Source organism: Falco punctatus (genome assembly GCF_963210335.1).
Source record: "Falco punctatus genome assembly, chromosome: 4".
NCBI classification, from domain to species: Eukaryota; Metazoa; Chordata; class Aves; order Falconiformes; family Falconidae; genus Falco; species Falco punctatus.
The window spans coordinates 70,987,232-71,006,044 of NC_137583.1; the positions used below are offsets into that span (position 1 = coordinate 70,987,232).

The following is an 18,813-nucleotide window of genomic DNA, read 5'->3' on the forward strand; positions in this document are numbered from 1 at the left end:
TAGCTACTACCTTTCCTCCTTTACAATTTTGTCAGCACCAAATTCAACTGACAGGCTTCGACCTTCCCCTTCATGCTAGCATAACTAGCAAATGAACCTCTCTGCTCAAAACCTGTGTTTATCTCCACTCAAACCAAAACTCCCTGTTTTTTCTTTTTGGTACTTTCTTGGTGATGTGCAGCCCGCTTACACAGTGCAATGAAAAAACAAGCTCCTGATACACTGCCTCCATCAAAACTCTTACAGACAATGACCCTTACAGTCCTCAGCATTATCTGACTCAAATCTGAATATGCTGTTGGAGTAGATGATCTTCCTATATTTAAATATTTATCTCAAGTTTGAATACTTTCTTTTCATCCTGTACACATATGGTAAGATCTTTCCTTGCTGTTCATAGTATCAAAATGTCTACCTACCCGCACTGATTTCACCTATATACATGCTTTTGTCAAAACAAAGAGTATGCAAAAAAAAACCCTGCAAGATTGGGGGGTGGGGGCAGAAGTAACCAACTTTAAAATCTCACTTAGAGAAACATGGGAAGGTAGATAAAACACACACACACACACACAAAAGGTGGATTAGATGAAAAAATCCTGTCCAAACGCTGTTCTAAAACAGACATGTAGCTAACACTATACTGTCCCACAATAATGAGTCATACAAAACATTACTATTGCTTGACACGAAAGCATATAACATTAAGTAACCACTTTCCTCTGCCCTTGCAACTTCTATGCTGCAGTCAGGAATACACAATCAGTTTAAAAAGAAGTGGTGCAATGTGGAAAGAAGTCATCACAAATGGCGTTCCATCAATTTCTATTATGCACTCTGTTGTGAACCTACCCCTCTTCAACATTAAACAGCAAAAAGGCTCTGCTTATAAAACAGCAGAAACTCACCAAGTCCAAATTCAGCACACTTTGTCAGATACCCTTCAGATGTTTTATTTTTGTTCAGAAAAATGGTGAGCTTGCTTTCCTTCATCTCAAAGCTGGTTCAGAGCACTGTATACCTGGGAGAGTGAGAGGGAAACCCTATATCAAAAGGAAAAAAGCTAAACCTATTTTACTAAAGCAACGCAAATCTAGAGTAATTTGAGTATTTCTCACCACATGTAAACTATGAAATAGAAATTTAATGCAGTATATTTTTTTTATTATTTAAGAGACATACCACTGTAGACATCTGCCTAAGGTGCAAGTCATGACTCTGACAATGTGAAAAGCAAAAGTCCTATAAAACCTTAATGACTTCTAGCTTAAAATGCAAAGAACTTCACCACTCAAAGTTTATACATTTAAATTATTTTTGCATTGCTGAACTCCAAGCCAATACAATTTGCAATGCATACAGCACTGCTCTTCCAACACATACATACAGCAGTAAGAAAATCAATTTGGCTGACACAAATGGATGAAAAAATTCCAATATTTATTAACAGATCACTTGATACCTAATAAGTATCACATTGAGAAATAAACTTGATCATCTTCAAAACTAGCCTCATGAGAAGGTTTGAACTGTAAATATTCCCTCCTAAATCTTTCAGTAACTTATGAATATAGCTGATTGTTTCCTACGAATGAACAAAAGCCTTGAAAAAGTAAACCAAAAAAAAACCAAACCACAAAAGTAAATCCTAATTTAATAAGATATATTTCATTTCCACTGGCTATGAGCGAATACAGAACTAGGTGTACGAAGCCAATACTGAATACTAAAGGGAAACAGCAATTAGATACATTAAAGATTCAATATTGCTCCCTCTGAAATTGATAGCTCTGTTATCAGTGACACAAACGGGCAGCATCTGGCTGTCAGAACAAAGAATGGACAAAACAAGGCTACCTTCACATGCATTACTTGTAGTAATTTAAGTAGTCGGGAAGGCAAGTGGGAGAATGCCTGAGGTAGACACCACTATGACACACCTATGAATGGAGCACAGAAGAAGAACTAGAAACACTATTCACAAAATTAAAGAAAAGAATCTCAGAACTGGAATAAAACTGTTATCATTTTACTGCGCACATACAAAAAGATCATAAAAAGAGAACTGAAGAACTATTGACCTATCAGGCTCCTGCAGACAATCTACAAAGTTTTCACTCAAGTACTGAACAATTGACTCACTGCAGACCTGTATTTCACCCAATCCATAGAATATGCAGACCTTCAATCAGGCTTTTCCACAAAAGGCTACCCTTTGTGATAAATGAACCTCTGAAAAAGATTCTAATATAACTTACCATTATGTATGGTATTCATCAACTTCGAGAAAGCTTTTGAGTTAGGAGAAAAAGGGCTTCATGTTAAGATCATGTTTAACAGACGCACAAAAGAATATATGTATAGACAGGAATTTCAGTGAACAATAATATACCTGAATACATCTTTCTTGTATTACAGCTCTGATCATTTACAGTAGCTCAAATTGTAAAATAGATTTATTTCTATCCACTGTAATTTTTTACTTGTATTCTTGTATTTCTTTTATTGGTGTTTGTTAGCTTTTAGATGTCGAGTATGAGAACACTCCAGCACTTGCCAATTTAGCTGCATTCTAAATCTACTGTTACAAATAAAAATTCAAATACTTTCCAGCAACAATCAGTCTTCCCAACAGAAGACTGATGTTAATTTCATTGTCCACACCAAATTTATAAACTTAAGCTGAAGCTGCCTTGCTAATTTTAATCACAAGGCATCCTTTTTGCTTCACTGATAGACTAACACAAGCAATCAAGAAGTTCAACAGAAAACAGTTGTGTCTCCTGGACTTTAGGGAGCTCAACTGAAGAACAACTAAAATGCGTAGAGAGAAAGAACATCCAACTAGTGGTACACCAAAAAAGATGCTCACATGAATTTCATTTCCTTCAAGGACTGGGTTTTTAGAGAATATTGATCTTTGACCATGAAGTGCCAGAACACACTCACATCCTCTGCTGGCCAGAGGTCTCTGTATCTCAGCCTCCACAGGAACACAACACTTTGACACGCAGCTGCAGAGTGATGGCAGTCATGCAGACGGCCCACCTTTTCTACTTATTTACCTTTATTCACACTTAGGATAATGACCTCATGACTACAAAATTACTGTAGTTTCAATTTCTGAGTTCACTCTTTCACACCACTAGCAAACAAAGCCCTCAAATTACATGTCTGGTTTGACAAGATGACCGAATGATTTTGCAGGTGAGAGTGTGGTGAACACCTCTGTACTGCTTCCATGGGTGATTTCTCTACCTGCATCAGTCTCTGCAGTCTGTTCATGTTCCAGCAGGGTGAGTGTCTTTTATGCTTTATTTTTCTCTTTATTATCCCCACAAGTGGCAGCTAAATACCGCTGTCATAAGCAGTTTTTTAACTGCCAAGCTCTTCTGAGTATCAGGATTAAAAAAAAAAAAAAAAAAAAAAAAAAAAAAAAAAAAAAAAGAATTAACAAAGACAATTTAAACTTTTGTCATTGATACTAGAACATTACAAAACTAATTCAGAAGCCATTAACAAAAAAAAAAAAATCCTTCCCTTTTACCTACTGCCTAAACTTGAATAACTAGTCAAAGTTACTTCCAAATGCAAAATTTATAGAGTATCTTAATTGAAACATGACAGAAAGTCTACTACAGAAAAATACTGATTTTTTTAAAATTCCATGGTACAGAAGAGAAACCCTACAATATACAAAATCCTGGATGATTATTGACAGAATTAATCTGATAAAAATGAAATGAATAATTTTAATTAACTTACTCAACAGTTCTCAGAGAACTAACAACAATGTACAAAAACATAATCAAAACTATTACTTTACAAGGCAAAAAAAAAAATCACTAAAATGGACAGTGTTAACATGACTGGGATCATATATATTATACCATAAGGACAAATTCTGCCTCAGGTGCAGAGGACAATGCAACTGCTGTCTGCCACCCTTAAGAACAGAATCCTTTCGCCCACACCTACTTTCCACAGCCTTTATTTGATTATAATTAATTTTTTTGATCCAGTTATGCTCTATTTTTGTGCACAAGAAATAGCCATTTTGATCCACCACTGCTTTTGATATTAAGGAAAGCCCCTTTCAAATTTACCTAACTGTTGGGTAGGCTTTGGGGGGAGCTTTGTGTGGGAGTGTTTTAGATTGCCTGAAGCTACGCCTTTTGCTTTTGTGTCTTTAAAATTGTACCATACTGGAGCTACCATTAACCCAGCCCAACAAATACACTGTATTCTCAAGCACCACTCAGAGCTCTCAGAAAGTTTTAAGGCAGAATACACTAGATACGCCGCAGCGAAAAATTTACTACTACAAGATAATACTTCATAGACAAATGAGGAAGAGATGCAGTTAAAGAGCTGACAGAACAATTCAGCAGACCTAGTCAGCAACATGGGGTTAAAACAAGCAGTTGTTCCCAACTGAAGAACATACATAAAAACAAAGTATGAGAAACAAATTGCAGTAGCCCCCCCCTTTCAACCGCAGCTACTGATTGGGGGGGGGAAAGAAGTCTTTTTAACATTCACTGCATACCCAATCCTGAAGAGAACAGTGCCAATTAAGGACACAAGAATTACACTTTAATAGTCTGCTCCTGTGCTTATCAGAACGAACTTTTGACAGTAAGAATTTGCTACAATGGAATAGATATGTGAGAAAAGGATACACACCTTTAAATCTTATTTTGAAAGTCTTTTTTTCTTTTTTTTTTTTTTAATCCTTAAGACTACCAATAGGAAGAAAAAACACTGTCATGCAATGATCAAAAAAGACAAATGTAGTGTCATGAACCATCAGAAGGGAACAGAGAACACAAAAAGCATAATTATGGCACTTTAAAAATTCATGTTGCACCTATATTTCAAATACGACCTGCACTTCTTGAAAAAGGATATAATAGCACTAAAAAAAGCTCTGGAAAGGGCAAGAAGGATATACTAATGAATGATAAAAGGGTATTAAGATATTCAAGTCTAAAAAGATAATGAGGGAAGCAAATTACAGAAATTTATCAATTATGAATAAAGATGAATATTTTTAATGACTACTCATTCACTGTTTCTAGAGGAGTGTCAACACATGATCAGCAACAACTGCAAACAAAGTACATCCTTTTACAATGCATGAAGATATGAAACTCACTTCTCATGTTTCAGTTATTAACAGCATAAATGGTTTGAAAAATTATTAGACAAATCCACAGAAAAGACCAATTCACAGAAGAGATCAATAGCTAGATATCCAAACCTGAGATGAAATGCAAGGAATCCTAGTAAGAAAATGTCCTGTTTAACCTAATTCCTTTGAAACAAACTGTTCTAACCTAGACCTTATCCAGTTACATGACGAAGGGCCAACACTAGATCAGCCCTCCTTATGAACTGACTGATGGAGCTAATTCTAGACTCTCCCCAAGCCTCAACACAGAACAGAATGAGAACTGTTCCCCTACCACTATTGCCTTCCACACTCCATAAATTAGTAGAAGGCAGGTGAAAAAATGTGTTTGTCCTGTAAGGAAAAAAGAGCTACTGTCTGGGTTCCTGGTACAAGTGCCTCTCTGTTGGCAGCTATGGAGTCCTGACTTTTCCTGCACTGAAGTACTTTCCCAGCCACCTAGTTTCCTCCTACAACATACAGCCAAGCTATTGAACATGCTGAAGTGTCAAGAAAGATTAGGGGTGGTGAATGGTAATCACATATGCCAAAAAACTATATGCTTTAATAGCTAGACTTCACATTCATTGTTTTCTTTTATTTTCCATCTCTGCTGCCTTAAACACTTTGTTCTCAAATCTTGGCTAACTCCTTCCTTTCTTCATCTAATCCTTACGGTAGCTGCTATTGCTTGCTTCAAAACCTTACAGTTATTCTTCCTTAAAATCAGTGCTGCTCAGGAAGACTTCATTGCTTCCAGCTCAGTCATTTCAATTAGTTTCAAAATACCTCAGAACGGACTGTGTATTAATACCAACATCCCAGCCACCAGCCTTTTACTGTTCATTACCTGTTTTTAAGGGAATTGGTTATGCATACAAAAACATGAAGTTAATTCTAAGCTTACCACTACTCCCAAAGCAGAAAAAAAGGCCTAGTGACTTTGGGCCTTGAAAGGATGTTATTTGCTCTAAATGACAACTAAATCCTTCAGATTAGTCATTAGTCCATGACGCGGGGGAGGGGGGGGGCGCGCGCGGGGAAGGCTTTCTGCATTTAAGATTTTTCCATGAAAGAAAACTGTTTTGATGGCTACAAGTTGAGTTGCTTTTCATGTGCTTGGGAGGAGGAAGGAATGAGGGCTTTCTATTGTTTTTGTTTGTTTGTTTGTTTTATTTACATGGAACCTCTAAGTCGTTATCAGGAAACCCTTCTCATAAATGTTCAAAACAAATACATAACAGGAAATAGATACAAAACAAAGTAAAGTACAAAATATCTGATAGGATTACTCATGCACAAGCCCCAGACACATAGCATATTCCTCATCTCCGTTTTCAGCTTCTTCTCAAGTTTCTAGAGCTATACTGCCTTACTTTTGGACAGAAATTTCCAATTTTTTCAAGTTACTTAACCAAATGAGAACTCTTCAGAAACTTTTTACCACTGCATGTAATTCTGCCTCATGAAAAACACGTAGCAAGGTAGATCACTGTCAAAATTAAGTTTTCTTAATATTATCCTTACAGCCTTCTCACAGACACCTAACAGATCTCCAGGTCGGACATCAAAACATGAAGAATTCTATTTAAAAGCTGAATAAAAAGTATAGAAAGAAGAACACGAAGTAACGAGTTTGCATCTAAAGTAGGTGCTAAATCCCAATTTAGTTCAAACGGACAAAAAATCTGCTTTAAATTCAGGATCAGACAAGAACAGCTTTGCTAACAATATAGTTTGCTTCACTTACTATTTCTTGCATTACCACCACAAAAGCCCTGGTAAGAACTATTTTGCTAAGTATTTTGACAGCACACTTTGCGTGTACAGCATATCTGTGTATCAAGCTTGTACAGCAGTTTTTCAGTTATACGTAATACTCCTGAAAGATAGGTTTATTTGAATAATCTTCTAGAAATATGGTGCTGGTTTATCTGTGCCAACCTTTTGCATTTTATTTATGCAGTGGAGGTTTATTAAAAATGAGCTCACATCAAGCTGGATCAACACAAAGATCAGGCAAGTTTTAAGCAACTAGCACAGTTAACCTGTATAAAATTCCAAGAACTGCCACACAGTGAAAAGGCACTGGGATATATTCTCATTTAATGTAGCCTAGACACATCTTTACATCTAGACATACACTGGGTTCCACAGTTTCTCTTTTTTAATGCATTGTTTAAATATAAAAGCTATTGAAATCTTTATTTGTACCTATAAAGCTATCCCGATGGTTTCTGCCATTTTAACTAGAGCTAGGTTATAGAGCTACAGCATATGAAGCTACCTGGGGACCACCTGACTTCAAATATCTCACTACAGAGCGAGAACTGCTGTGTGACACATGCTACAACGTTGTTCCGAGCGACACACACAGCCTGTGCTGTGGTATGTACTATCTAGATTCTAGCGCTTCAGAAAACTACTGTTCTTAGCCCTATCACATCCATGCAACCTGTTTAAGGAAGTAAAATAAATTACTTGAGTAAGGGGGAAGCACAGGGAAACGTGAGTTGATAATCAGACACTTGGTCTGATTATGTTTGTTTTAAAAGAGCACAGTATACAGATAGTATAGCTCCTATACATCAACAGAGGAATCTGTCCACTCTAAGTCTTAACGGATTTGTCCCCAAGCAACATCTTTCAGTTAAAAGCTCAATTATTTTAAGGTAACTAGTCTTCCTTATACCACTACACTATGACGGTACTTCCCGCCCCCCCCCCCCCGCCCTGCTTTTTAAGACTTTACAGAGGAATCTCAGAAATTATAGTGATCATCACAACAACAGCTCTGGACATCAGAGACTCTTCTGATACAGAGGTTAATCACTCCAATCATAATTCTGAAACAACTTTCAGTCAGTTTAACTTATGGTACTGCAGGTCCTCACATCGAATAAACAGAAAATGTAAATGCAAAGTACATTTCTTTCTGATTTTAAAAATGTGACTGTAGTGCTATCACCTCTAACTAACAATAACAACAACAGAAGAGAATTTGACCGTATGAGTTGAACAGTCTTCAGAGGGACAAAAGTGCTGCAAATATCATCAACACATACACAACACTTATTTTTCAGCTATATTTGATTCCTGAAAGACTTGAAAGTCTGTAAGATCTGAAAAGTACAATTTTCAATGAAGAGTAAAAAAACCCCTACAACTCCTTTTACAGTCAACCCTATTTTTGCTCCCCCCCCCCCACACACACACTTTTTTAATGTTCCCACATCAACTTTAACAGATTTTACAGAGTTAAAGGACTGATTGCTATCTCGCATTTGACTTACAAAGAATGCCATACCTTAGTAAATTGACTCCAGATGCTGAAAAATGTTCACACTCAAAAATATGTATATTTTAATTTACATATATATATACACACACACAATTATATCAAATGAAGAGGGGTTTAACTAATTTTTACAGGAGATCCTGGGAGCTAAACTGTTGCAAGTAAACAACACCTGTATCACACTTTATTTTCATGTAGCAATAGAATTTTCATTTCAGGAATATTTCCTTGATCTTCAGAAAAGGGATACATCTGTAAAGCAAATATCAAGTTCTGCAACAAAGACATCTGATAGGATAGAAATATTAACTGCTTCGGAGTGTCTCCTTGTTTCCCTGCTCTCTCCATTTCAAATTTTAATTCTTAGTTGTACAAAGAGACCTAGAGAACTAACACAGTCCAAGCACAAAACTGTACGTTTTGGTACATTTTTCTTTTTCTGCTTTTTTTTTAATATAATAATAATGCCACATATTTTTACTCCATGTATCTGCAAAGATAATCAACCCCTGGAAAAGCAGGCAATTTATTTTGTTCACTATGCAGGCAACAATAATAGCAAAGCTGTCAGCTATATCTCATCCATACAGTGTAGTTTAACCAGATTACCCAGGCCTAAAATAAGTGAGTTTTTTATTAGGAATTCAAACCTAACACCAAATATATACAAGACACTCCATAGGCTTACGGGTCAAATATAATCTAAAAGCAAACAGTTTACAAAAAACTCATAGACTTCTTTGAAAATCTTCCCTTACCAAACAAGAAAGATTTATAGCTAAATTTGAAAAGTAGTTAAGTACAGCAACTTAAGTAGCCTTTAAGCCCCCCCAAACCATTTTCTTCTCTACCAACACAGATATAACAAAAACCCCATGTATTCATACAGATATTTATTATGCTTCAAAAAGATCATATTTAGATGCCAATTCTGCAAATAGTTCAGTATGGGCAAAAATCTAGACCTACAGAATTTTATTCATTATTAAATTCCTATTTGGGTAGAAGATTCACAAAGCCTGAATAAAAACAAAATTCAAAAAGTTTATAATTCATGACATCTTTTTGCTCGGCTTTTTAAAATTATTATGCCCTTCTCCTGAAATGAGTAACTACCAAAATCTTTATTTCATTTTTAAATGAAAGACCTAAAAGGGAACTCAGGAAAACAGACATTTCCTTTCCCATATTAGACTTGCTTTTTGTTTTATTGGGGTTTCTTCAGAATCAGAAACGTACTACAAGTTCATAATTTAAACATACTTTTTGCTGTTGACTATCAGAACATAATAAACAAATAATTGATGATATATTTTAAAATTTAACTAGAAACTAATGCCCAGAGTCACATCACCATTTGGGAATCTAGCCTCAAGTATATGATCTTAAAAATTTCCATTTTAACTCGACAGACACTTACATGCTCACACAACAATTAACTAGTCAGGTAAAATCTCATTTCCACAGCTGCCAAGATCCTTCTCCAAGATCAGCAGGCCTAGAGCAGCTGGACATGCAAGCTACACCCTGGTTATTAGAACTTACCTTTCCTTCCCTGTGACATTTTTTATTTCAGAAAGCCCTCATACCTGTATTCACTTAAAAAAAAAAAAAAAAAAAACACACAAAAAACAACCAAACCAAAAAACACTAGAATTTTTTGAGAAAGGAAAACTTTCTTTTGTTTTGCTTTGGTTTAAATCAAGTTTTGTTTCAAAGCAATGCTACAAGAGTTTCTGGTCTTGTGACATTCACAGAGGAGCCGACCTGTATCTAACGTGCAAAACACTGCTTCCACGGAAAGTCAGGCAGCCTGGAGACTTCACAGGTGGAAAGGCTGAACATTTCTTGTTTTCAGCAGCATGTCTAATTAAGTACTACATGTCTGTAATTTTCTGACATTTTATTAAAAAACAGAGAATGGGGCAATTACCAGTATACAACTACCAATGAAAAAATCTTGACCAGGAATATTAATTCTTCCTGTATAACAATTATGATCATGCTTTTAATCATCTTTGTAAGCGGAAAGAGTCTCAAAGATACTTCACTCTATCACACAGCTTATGACTCTGAAAAGGAAATTTTAAAAATCTTAATCATTGTATGCCTCTTCTCAAGTTTCCTATATCCACATTTTAGGAGAAATTAGATCAGAATTACAGTACTCTGCTATCTGCACTATCAATGGAGTAATTTCAAGTGATGTTTCAAGAAGGGATAGAAAAGTTATGAGTATCACAGGGATGACAATAGCCTTTCTTTCCTAAAGCATCTCAGTATGAGATAATGTTCAGTTCTCCATTGTTATTCAGAGGTTTTTCATAATTGTTTTCAAAACACATCTCTTATAAGGTTCATTTTTCAGTATTTTATATACAAAACTTTCTTAATCAAGGATTCATTGCATCCAAGTACATTTCTTACAACAGACATTTTTAGAAAGCACTGTGAACCCTCACAGCAATCAGCAAAGATTTCTTAATTTCTTCCCAGTCTTTGATAAAAGCATAGAACATACCGTATCGGGAACTAATTTCTGCAGAGCCATACTGCCTGACAATTCCCTATTAACTCCTGTATTTTGAAATGCATTATTTGCCCAGTTACAGTCTATTTCATAAGCAAAACTGATGCACCGTGCCAATTTTTCTTTCCAAAACCAAAGGGATAATACAGCGCAGAATTAGCTTTAGAGATAAGAGCTCAGCAGAAGAATCTCTGCATGTGATTTGATTCTTAGCTCTGGAACTTCCCGCACTTGCAAATCCAATAAATATGCCTGACTAAACTGTATCTTCTAGAAGGCATATTACCTCTGAATTTTCAGAACCATTACCGAGAACTGTTCCACTATTACTTTCTCTCACTTGATCATGTTTTACCTTTCTTGCTAGGTTAAGGATCATTATTGTATCAGTTTTCAGTTCCCTATCTGGTATACCCATAGTCAGATAAACTCACTCCTGAGGTTTTCTACAATAACATGCTTTTTCCAGTCCTTGAATCCTTCTCATAGCTCTTCTCTTCTTTACAGAGAGCAGATAACAGAACTAGGCACAGTATTGGAGACCAGATGCACTCTGCTGAACACAGAGCTACATTTCTCGTTGTCTGCCGTTTACGTATTCAAATCTTTTCAAACACAGCTCAGCACTGGAAACTCAGATATAGCTGATTATTCACCTTTATCCTTTTTATTTTCATCCCTCCCTTCCCCAACAAGGCCATCCTTATCCTGCAAGTACACAGCCATTTTTCTTAGACATAATCTTATACTTTACTCCATAAACACAACTCTCTGTCTGTACTGCTTACCAAGAGGTCCATTTTACCTTGTCTTCATACCCACATTTTTTCAAAAATTGCAGAATTTTCCAATAAATAGCACAAGGTTGATAACTGATGCACAGGGAAATAACACAATCCCAAAGTAAACACTTTGATTTAGTAATTCTCTGATCAAAATTAAATTAAGACTTACATTTAATGCAAAGGTTTGTTGACTTCCTATCATTACAGGTCTTTATTTAAAATGTCATGCTGTATCAATTGAAATGCAGACATCTACTGTGCCACTATTTTTATTAAAAGAATTGACACAAAAGAGTCCAAGAGGTTACTTCCCATAACTCATAACCACCATTAATCACTACATCTTTACATCTCTTAACATCTCTCTTCTATCAGACATCTCCTAATTACATAACATTAACTACCCGCCAGTCTCCTACAACTTCACAAGTTTTAAAGACTTACTGAAATTTAACACTGACAGTCTAAAACTGTGAAAATATGAGGTATTCATCATCAGGAAATACCAATTTATTACCTCTGGCTGTAGCTGCTGGTAACACCTGTTTTGGTTAAGAACACTGGTAAGGGGATCCATTTCATGATAAATCTCACTTTTCCTAAGCCTCTAGTACCTCGTGTGATTTCTTCCCAATTACTCAATGAACGTCTCCATGTTTTCTACACCAACAATAATCAATTTTAACATTTTAACCTCTTATCAAACCAACACCATTTCTGCTGAGCCTCAAATATGAATAATTAAATTCTCTGCCCATGAATTTTGCCTTGTGTGTTTTCTACACTATTTTCTTAGTCCTAAAAGGTCATTAATACCTATTAGTATCAATTTGTTCTTTCTATTCTATCTCCTCTGGAATACAAACTGGCTTTTTAACACAGCAAGACTTCTTTTCCTGCTTCAGCTTCTGGGGCAGCTAGCAGATAAACATAATAGCACAAACTGTTTCAGAGTAATTTTTTCTCAACTCTTTATCCCAATATATTTAGCTAGTAAGTCAAAGGCTACAAGAGTTTATGAAGATAATATCATAAAGTTTTAACACAAGCTCTGAGGGATTCAGTACCTCAATGACAATGATTTCAAGTTACTCATCTACTTTGAAACTCACAGTTCTCTTACATCATCAGTATGACAATGAGCTTAAGAGTAAGATCATCTCGCACAGGCATGTAACGCTTGGCAGAGGCTTCATCACTGCTTGAATCAGATGAGAAAGGAGAACAACACATGGACTAAGCTGAAACATTTAATAAACTCCTGTATAAAGCTGAAATTTCACTGCACAAGACACATGATCAACCCAGAGGGGCCTGTGCCAAAAACATTAACTGTTTCTAAATCAGAGTTTGAAATATTACTATATTAAAGTACAATACTGGGTTTGGATACATCCGTTATTTCAAAAACTGTCTAGTATTACCAACCAGAGCATACCGAGGACTGGTCAAGGGTAGAATATATATGATGTAGAGATAAAAATGTAAGAAGAAAATTATAAGGTTGTCTCAATAGTGATAAAGGAATTCTAGAAGATGGGCACAGCAAGGGTGCTGAAAGAATGAGCTAACCATTTCAAGGCCCAGTTTGCAATTTAACCTTCTCCAGACTTCTTACAGAAAAAAGGAATTCCTTTGTAAGTTTCTTGTAGGGTTTACAGTACTCATAAGGGCATAAAATCATTTATGCAAAGATATTCAAAATATTGAAGCAAATTATCCCCTGAAGTCCTTAGCAACTGAAGCTGATACTGCACAATTTGTTGTACACTTGAAATCAAGAACAGAACTGGGACAGAGAAGCATCCCTATATGCCTGAAGCACTGTAATTTTTCCAGCCACAAGTATCCATGCAGAAAAATTTAACATAACTGTGCAAGAACTTTATCTACCATAAAACAAAAATTTCAGTTTACTTCTGATGCTTGATTGCTTTTCATTTCACCTTGCTGCATTATTCCACAAAAGTCAGAAGGTACTGTATGTCACATCAAATGTTCTTTTTCCTACTGCTGTGGGACATGAGCTCTCAGAAAATTCTTCACTCACTGGAGTGTACTTCTAACAAAGAGGAGCCAGAGCCTACACAAACTGCTTGACAGAAAAATACAGAATGTATGAAAGCTATTTATCATAACTATTTTTTTTTCTTCCCACCACCTTACTAGTTTCTGCACCATTGCTGAAATAAAGTGCAAGTATGGTAAAAGAAATACTTGAACTTGAAATCTACTACTAGCAGAAATAAGCATTGGAACAACATGCTACTTATCTCTTCCACTCCCTGGATGAAGGTTTTCTGTTCCTTAATCACCACTGCGGGAAGGGGGTTGGGGGAAATGATCTTCAGCAGAAGGGATCACTGCTTTACAATACTTCGGACTACAAATCTTTAAATCCCAAGAAGGATGCTGAGAATGAACTTAATCCTGAGAATACAACTAGTGTGACTTAAAAAGCTAAATAGCTCTGTAAAATTGTAGAGTTCTGATGAGACCCTGCCCCATTAAAAAATTCAGATCCTGAAATCACTCCAAAGACCAGGCCCATCTGGGGGGAACCAGTATTGGCTTTATGTAACTCCTGCCTGACAATGGACTTAGGTCTTCTTAGACAATAAGCTTACAGTGCTTGTGAATTTCCAGCAGAAAGATAAATATGGTTTGTAAATAAGCTATTACTGTTTAAAGAAGCTTGTTTGCTTTTTCTTCTTGTTTTGTTTTAAACAGGGACAGACATACTAGAAAAACGTTAATTTTAAATAGAATTCCTTATTGACCTACCAACTAAATTCTATTTGTTTTTTTAAAATTACTTTTCATTCCTTTGATAGACTGTTGAAGTAACACATACAGTGTTTCCTATCAGATTATAAATACACTTCAGAAAAAATTATTATGAGCATTAAGATTGAACATTTAAGGACTCAAAATTTTGAACACATCAGATTAGTTGCATGGTGATTGTAATACATGGTGTAATACAACCAGAGTATATGTATTGTAACAGCTTTTAATTACACAGCCTTGTACTGTTCACGATACATCTCTATTCTTATTACATAGGGAAACAGAAGTTCTGTTGGACTGGAAAAAAGTTTGGAGAGGACAAGTATTTTCACAAAATGAGCTGAATATACCTATTCTGAATAAAAGTTTTATGGAAGACACTGAATTACGTATAAATAGTGTATGATAAATCTGCATTATCAAAGTAAGTTTTCCTTCACATTTCACCTAACTTGAACATTAACTGTGAACAGGATTATCATACCTCTGAAATAATGATTTTAATAATTTTTAAGAATCTTAACAAATACTCTAAAGAAAATGGAAAAAGCATGGTAGCTTAAGATAGCTGCACCTAAGAAGGTTGTTTAAAAAAACAAATGAGGAGGAGATTCTTGAAAAAGTGCCTCAAAAGCTTTGTTTCATATGGTCTAAAGCATTCCTGATTATGCTTCTTTGAAATAACAAGGCAATTCCAAGTAAGAGTCAGTAAAAATCTTTTGGCTTAACTTCCCCTGCATTTTCTCTAACTACATTTATATGCACAAAATCTTATTTGGGGTTTTGGGTCAAATCGTTTAGATTCACTTGTTGGATTTTGCTACTGGACAACACAGAGGCATCTCAAAGAGAAACATCAGTACATCATACCTCTGTGTTTCCAGTAATACCAGTAATACTCAAATGCCCTTCCTCACTGTAACTAATTGTAAATTGCCTGCTAAATGCAGAAAATGCTTTACGATAAAGTGGAAAAGCAGCACTACAAGCATAAGAAAAAGGGGAAAGCAGGGAGAAGAGTACATTAAAACAATATGCTCAGACTGAAGCGAAAGTTACTAGATAAATTTAGAGTTCATGCTTGAAGGCAAAGATATCCAATCTGGTTTTGTTTCTTTGGGGTTTTCTGGTTTTGGTTGGGGTGATATCATTTATGGATATTGTTTGTCATTCATATTCTCTAGCTCCTTCAAAAAATATCACGATTTCAGCAGACAGGTCTAACACTGGCTAATAAGAATCCACAAGTATGCTTAACAGAGGTGAAATTACAGGCTGAATATCATGACAAAGATAACACCTACCCAGTATTTCCATCCAGGTATTTCAGAGCTTTTTACAAAGGGAGTTTAACATTATCACTGGCATTTTATAGATGGAAGAATGAGATGTAATAGAGGACAAAGGAAGCAAAGATGGACCTGGCCAGGGAAAGGCCTGTCCTGGGAGCTGACAAGACCAAAATATTTTAAGATAAATATAAGGGGGGAAACATGGGTCATTCACTTCAAACCAAGATCTTGTACTTCCATCTGCTACCCAGTTACAACAATACATAATCCACCTCAAAGAGATCATAAAAGGAGTAAGAAAGATCATACCAAAATAAGTCAGAACACTGATCTAAATTGGTTGGATGATCTCTGTCCACAACAGATATGAGGTTAAGTGTTTTTAAAACTGCATTTTACTCAAAAAGATGGACAGTGAACTGGGAGGTTTTGTCACACACCATTTCTCCCTATTGATTTCAATACAGAAAAAAATATTTTTTTTAATGTAGTTGCCACTGCTATTGCCGTTGTTGCCCGTAATAAAAATTTTTTGCCTATATCTAAAAAGATTAATACAATGTGGTTTTAAGATCAAGGTTTTAAGTACCTGACTTGTTCTAAAACAAAGTTATTTGTTTCTCGAAGCATGTATATTTTAAGTATCTCTTGCTTATACAGTGAAAATATATAATATAAAAGCATAAACCTCTGTCCACAACCAAATATTCAAGTTCCATTTGTCTTTCCCAAAAAAAAAGAAAGATTAAGTAAAAGATCCATTAAACAACAAAAAGGACTAAATTTTAAAGTTACAAAAATGAGGTATCAGATAGTTTGCTTTTTTTTTTAAATCCAAATACAAAGGCATCAAAAGAAACTTCAAAGCAACAAAGACTTTGGTAGATACTGTATTCTGCAAAGTCATTCCACACACAGGTTTACTGGGAACAGAAAGCCTCTCACAGCCCCAGATGCACATAACATTTAGAACAGAGGAAGAACAAACCAGCCAATTTCAATTGCTAAAAAGCACACAGGAATATGAAAATGTCATCAGGCTCACAGGGGCCCAGATTCAGAATATCCTTTTATGCGTTTAAACTAGTAATTCTCCATATAGACATGTTGATTTTTTGTTAAGCTAAATTGGGAAAAAATAATTGAGACATACTCAGCACAGCTGACATGCTTGTGTACTGATTTTGTTTTCTCTATGAATCAGAACATACAGACAATACAGCCTGCATAAACTATTGCTTATTTTAGCTAAACCTGTCATGTGTAATTTCCAAAGAACCTATTTTCATGCAACTTATTTTTTCCCCCCTAGAGCCTCAAAACCTGCATTTATATAATACACAGGTCAATCTACTAAAACCACCTACAGCACAGTGGTATCTATATATGGAACAAAACTTACTCTTCCAACAGTAATATTCTAATTTTTACTTTTTTCCCCCCAACGCAACTTTCAAGTTAATTTAAATGATATGCAGTTCTTGAAAAGCATACTCAGAATTACAGCTAAAATAAAGACACATTTTGAGGTAAGACAACAAATCCAATAAATGCCTACCTGAACCCACTGGAGATGAGCCAACACTAAGACTTTGTAAACTTCCATTCCTGAGCAAAGTTGGAGATTTTTGAAGACCAGAGCTTGTCACACTTCCTGCAGCAGATGCCACAGAAGAAGTTGGGGAAGCAGAAGAAACTGACAGATGGGAAATACTTTCTTGATTTTTATTTCCTTTGGGTCTACCAGGCCCATGTTTACTTTGCTTATTTCCTTTTCGTTTCTTCTCTGTTACAGTTTCTTCTTCTATTCCAGAAGTTTGAGCTCGTTTGTATGCTGTAGAAGTAAGGCTTGAATTACCTATGTCTCCAGGTGAGCTGTCAAAGTTTTTAGATTGGGAAACAGCTGATGATGAAGGGAGACCAACCAAGGAAGTGAAACAATTGGCACCCCCCTCTTGACTCCCAGCCTCTCCTTTATGTACATCTTTGGTTGACGAAACCTGTTGAGAATGCGTGAAACTGTCACTTCGCAGATCTGTGTCTGTAAAACTCAAAAAATCCTGGGGAGACTGAACTGAACTTCCAGAAGATGACTTTATGCTCCCAGGAGTGCCCAAAAAGCTGCCTAAAAAAGAAAGCAAAGGGCGGGGGGGGAGAGGAGAGAGAGAGAGAGAGAGAGAGAAAAAGTACAATTTTTGTTTCCTGTAGTTGATGAAAATCAATGGGAAAGATTAATACCTTAAAATACAAAACTTTAAAATACAAGGACTTTAACACAAAAAGTGCTACCAAGAGCTAAAGAATTTATATTTAAGACAACTCATTGCTTCTCCTGCTGATCTTCACTCTGCTAGATCTGATTCTCAGATTCCTATCAGAGATTCAAATCTGAATGAGTAAAAAGAGAACAACAACTTCGCTGCTTAAGTAACTTTGACATTCCTTCTGTTTTAAAGCCACAACAAACGCTTGGTGCAAGTCATGGCAGGGTTTTTTATAAACATACACATATATAAAAAGAAGGCTGATGGAAACATGCTATGATCAGGTCTACACTATGTCTACAATCTTCTTTACCATTCTACCTAAATCAAGGGTCTGACACAGGTCAAGGGAACAGCAATTGTACTTCATTTACCCTGGCTGAGGAGGTGTTCCATAGAAGAGGTGTTTTGAAAAAGGACATGAGAGGAAGTGGAGAAAAACGTATAAATTGGCATTTTAAGACTTCTTTAGCACTGTCAGAGAACGATAAAGATCTTTTGTGTAATAGAATTACATTGCTTCTGTAATATTTGGAATGCAGTCATTTCATCACTGTGTTAGCACAAGGCAGAAAATGGAGCACACTTCAAATACACACATCAATTTTCACTGAAATTCAATAATTTTATATGGGCGGATGCTGTGGGTACTGTTCGGTAGAATTCAGACTGATAACTACT

At 35.8% G+C, this 18,813-nt stretch overlaps 1 protein-coding gene across 3 annotated transcripts in view; it reads right to left on the reverse strand.

Annotated features, from left to right (window-relative positions):
* The window catches only part of MLLT10 (MLLT10 histone lysine methyltransferase DOT1L cofactor), a 129,665-nt gene that overhangs the window by 45,636 nt on the left and 65,216 nt on the right, over positions 1-18,813 (reverse strand). For all 3 annotated transcript variants that reach the window (XM_080382345.1, XM_080382343.1, XM_080382344.1), the window contains one exon: positions 17,427-17,993. In XM_080382345.1, the coding sequence (XP_080238471.1) occupies positions 17,427-17,993 (567 nt within the window). The remainder of the gene's footprint in view (positions 1-17,426; positions 17,994-18,813) is intronic.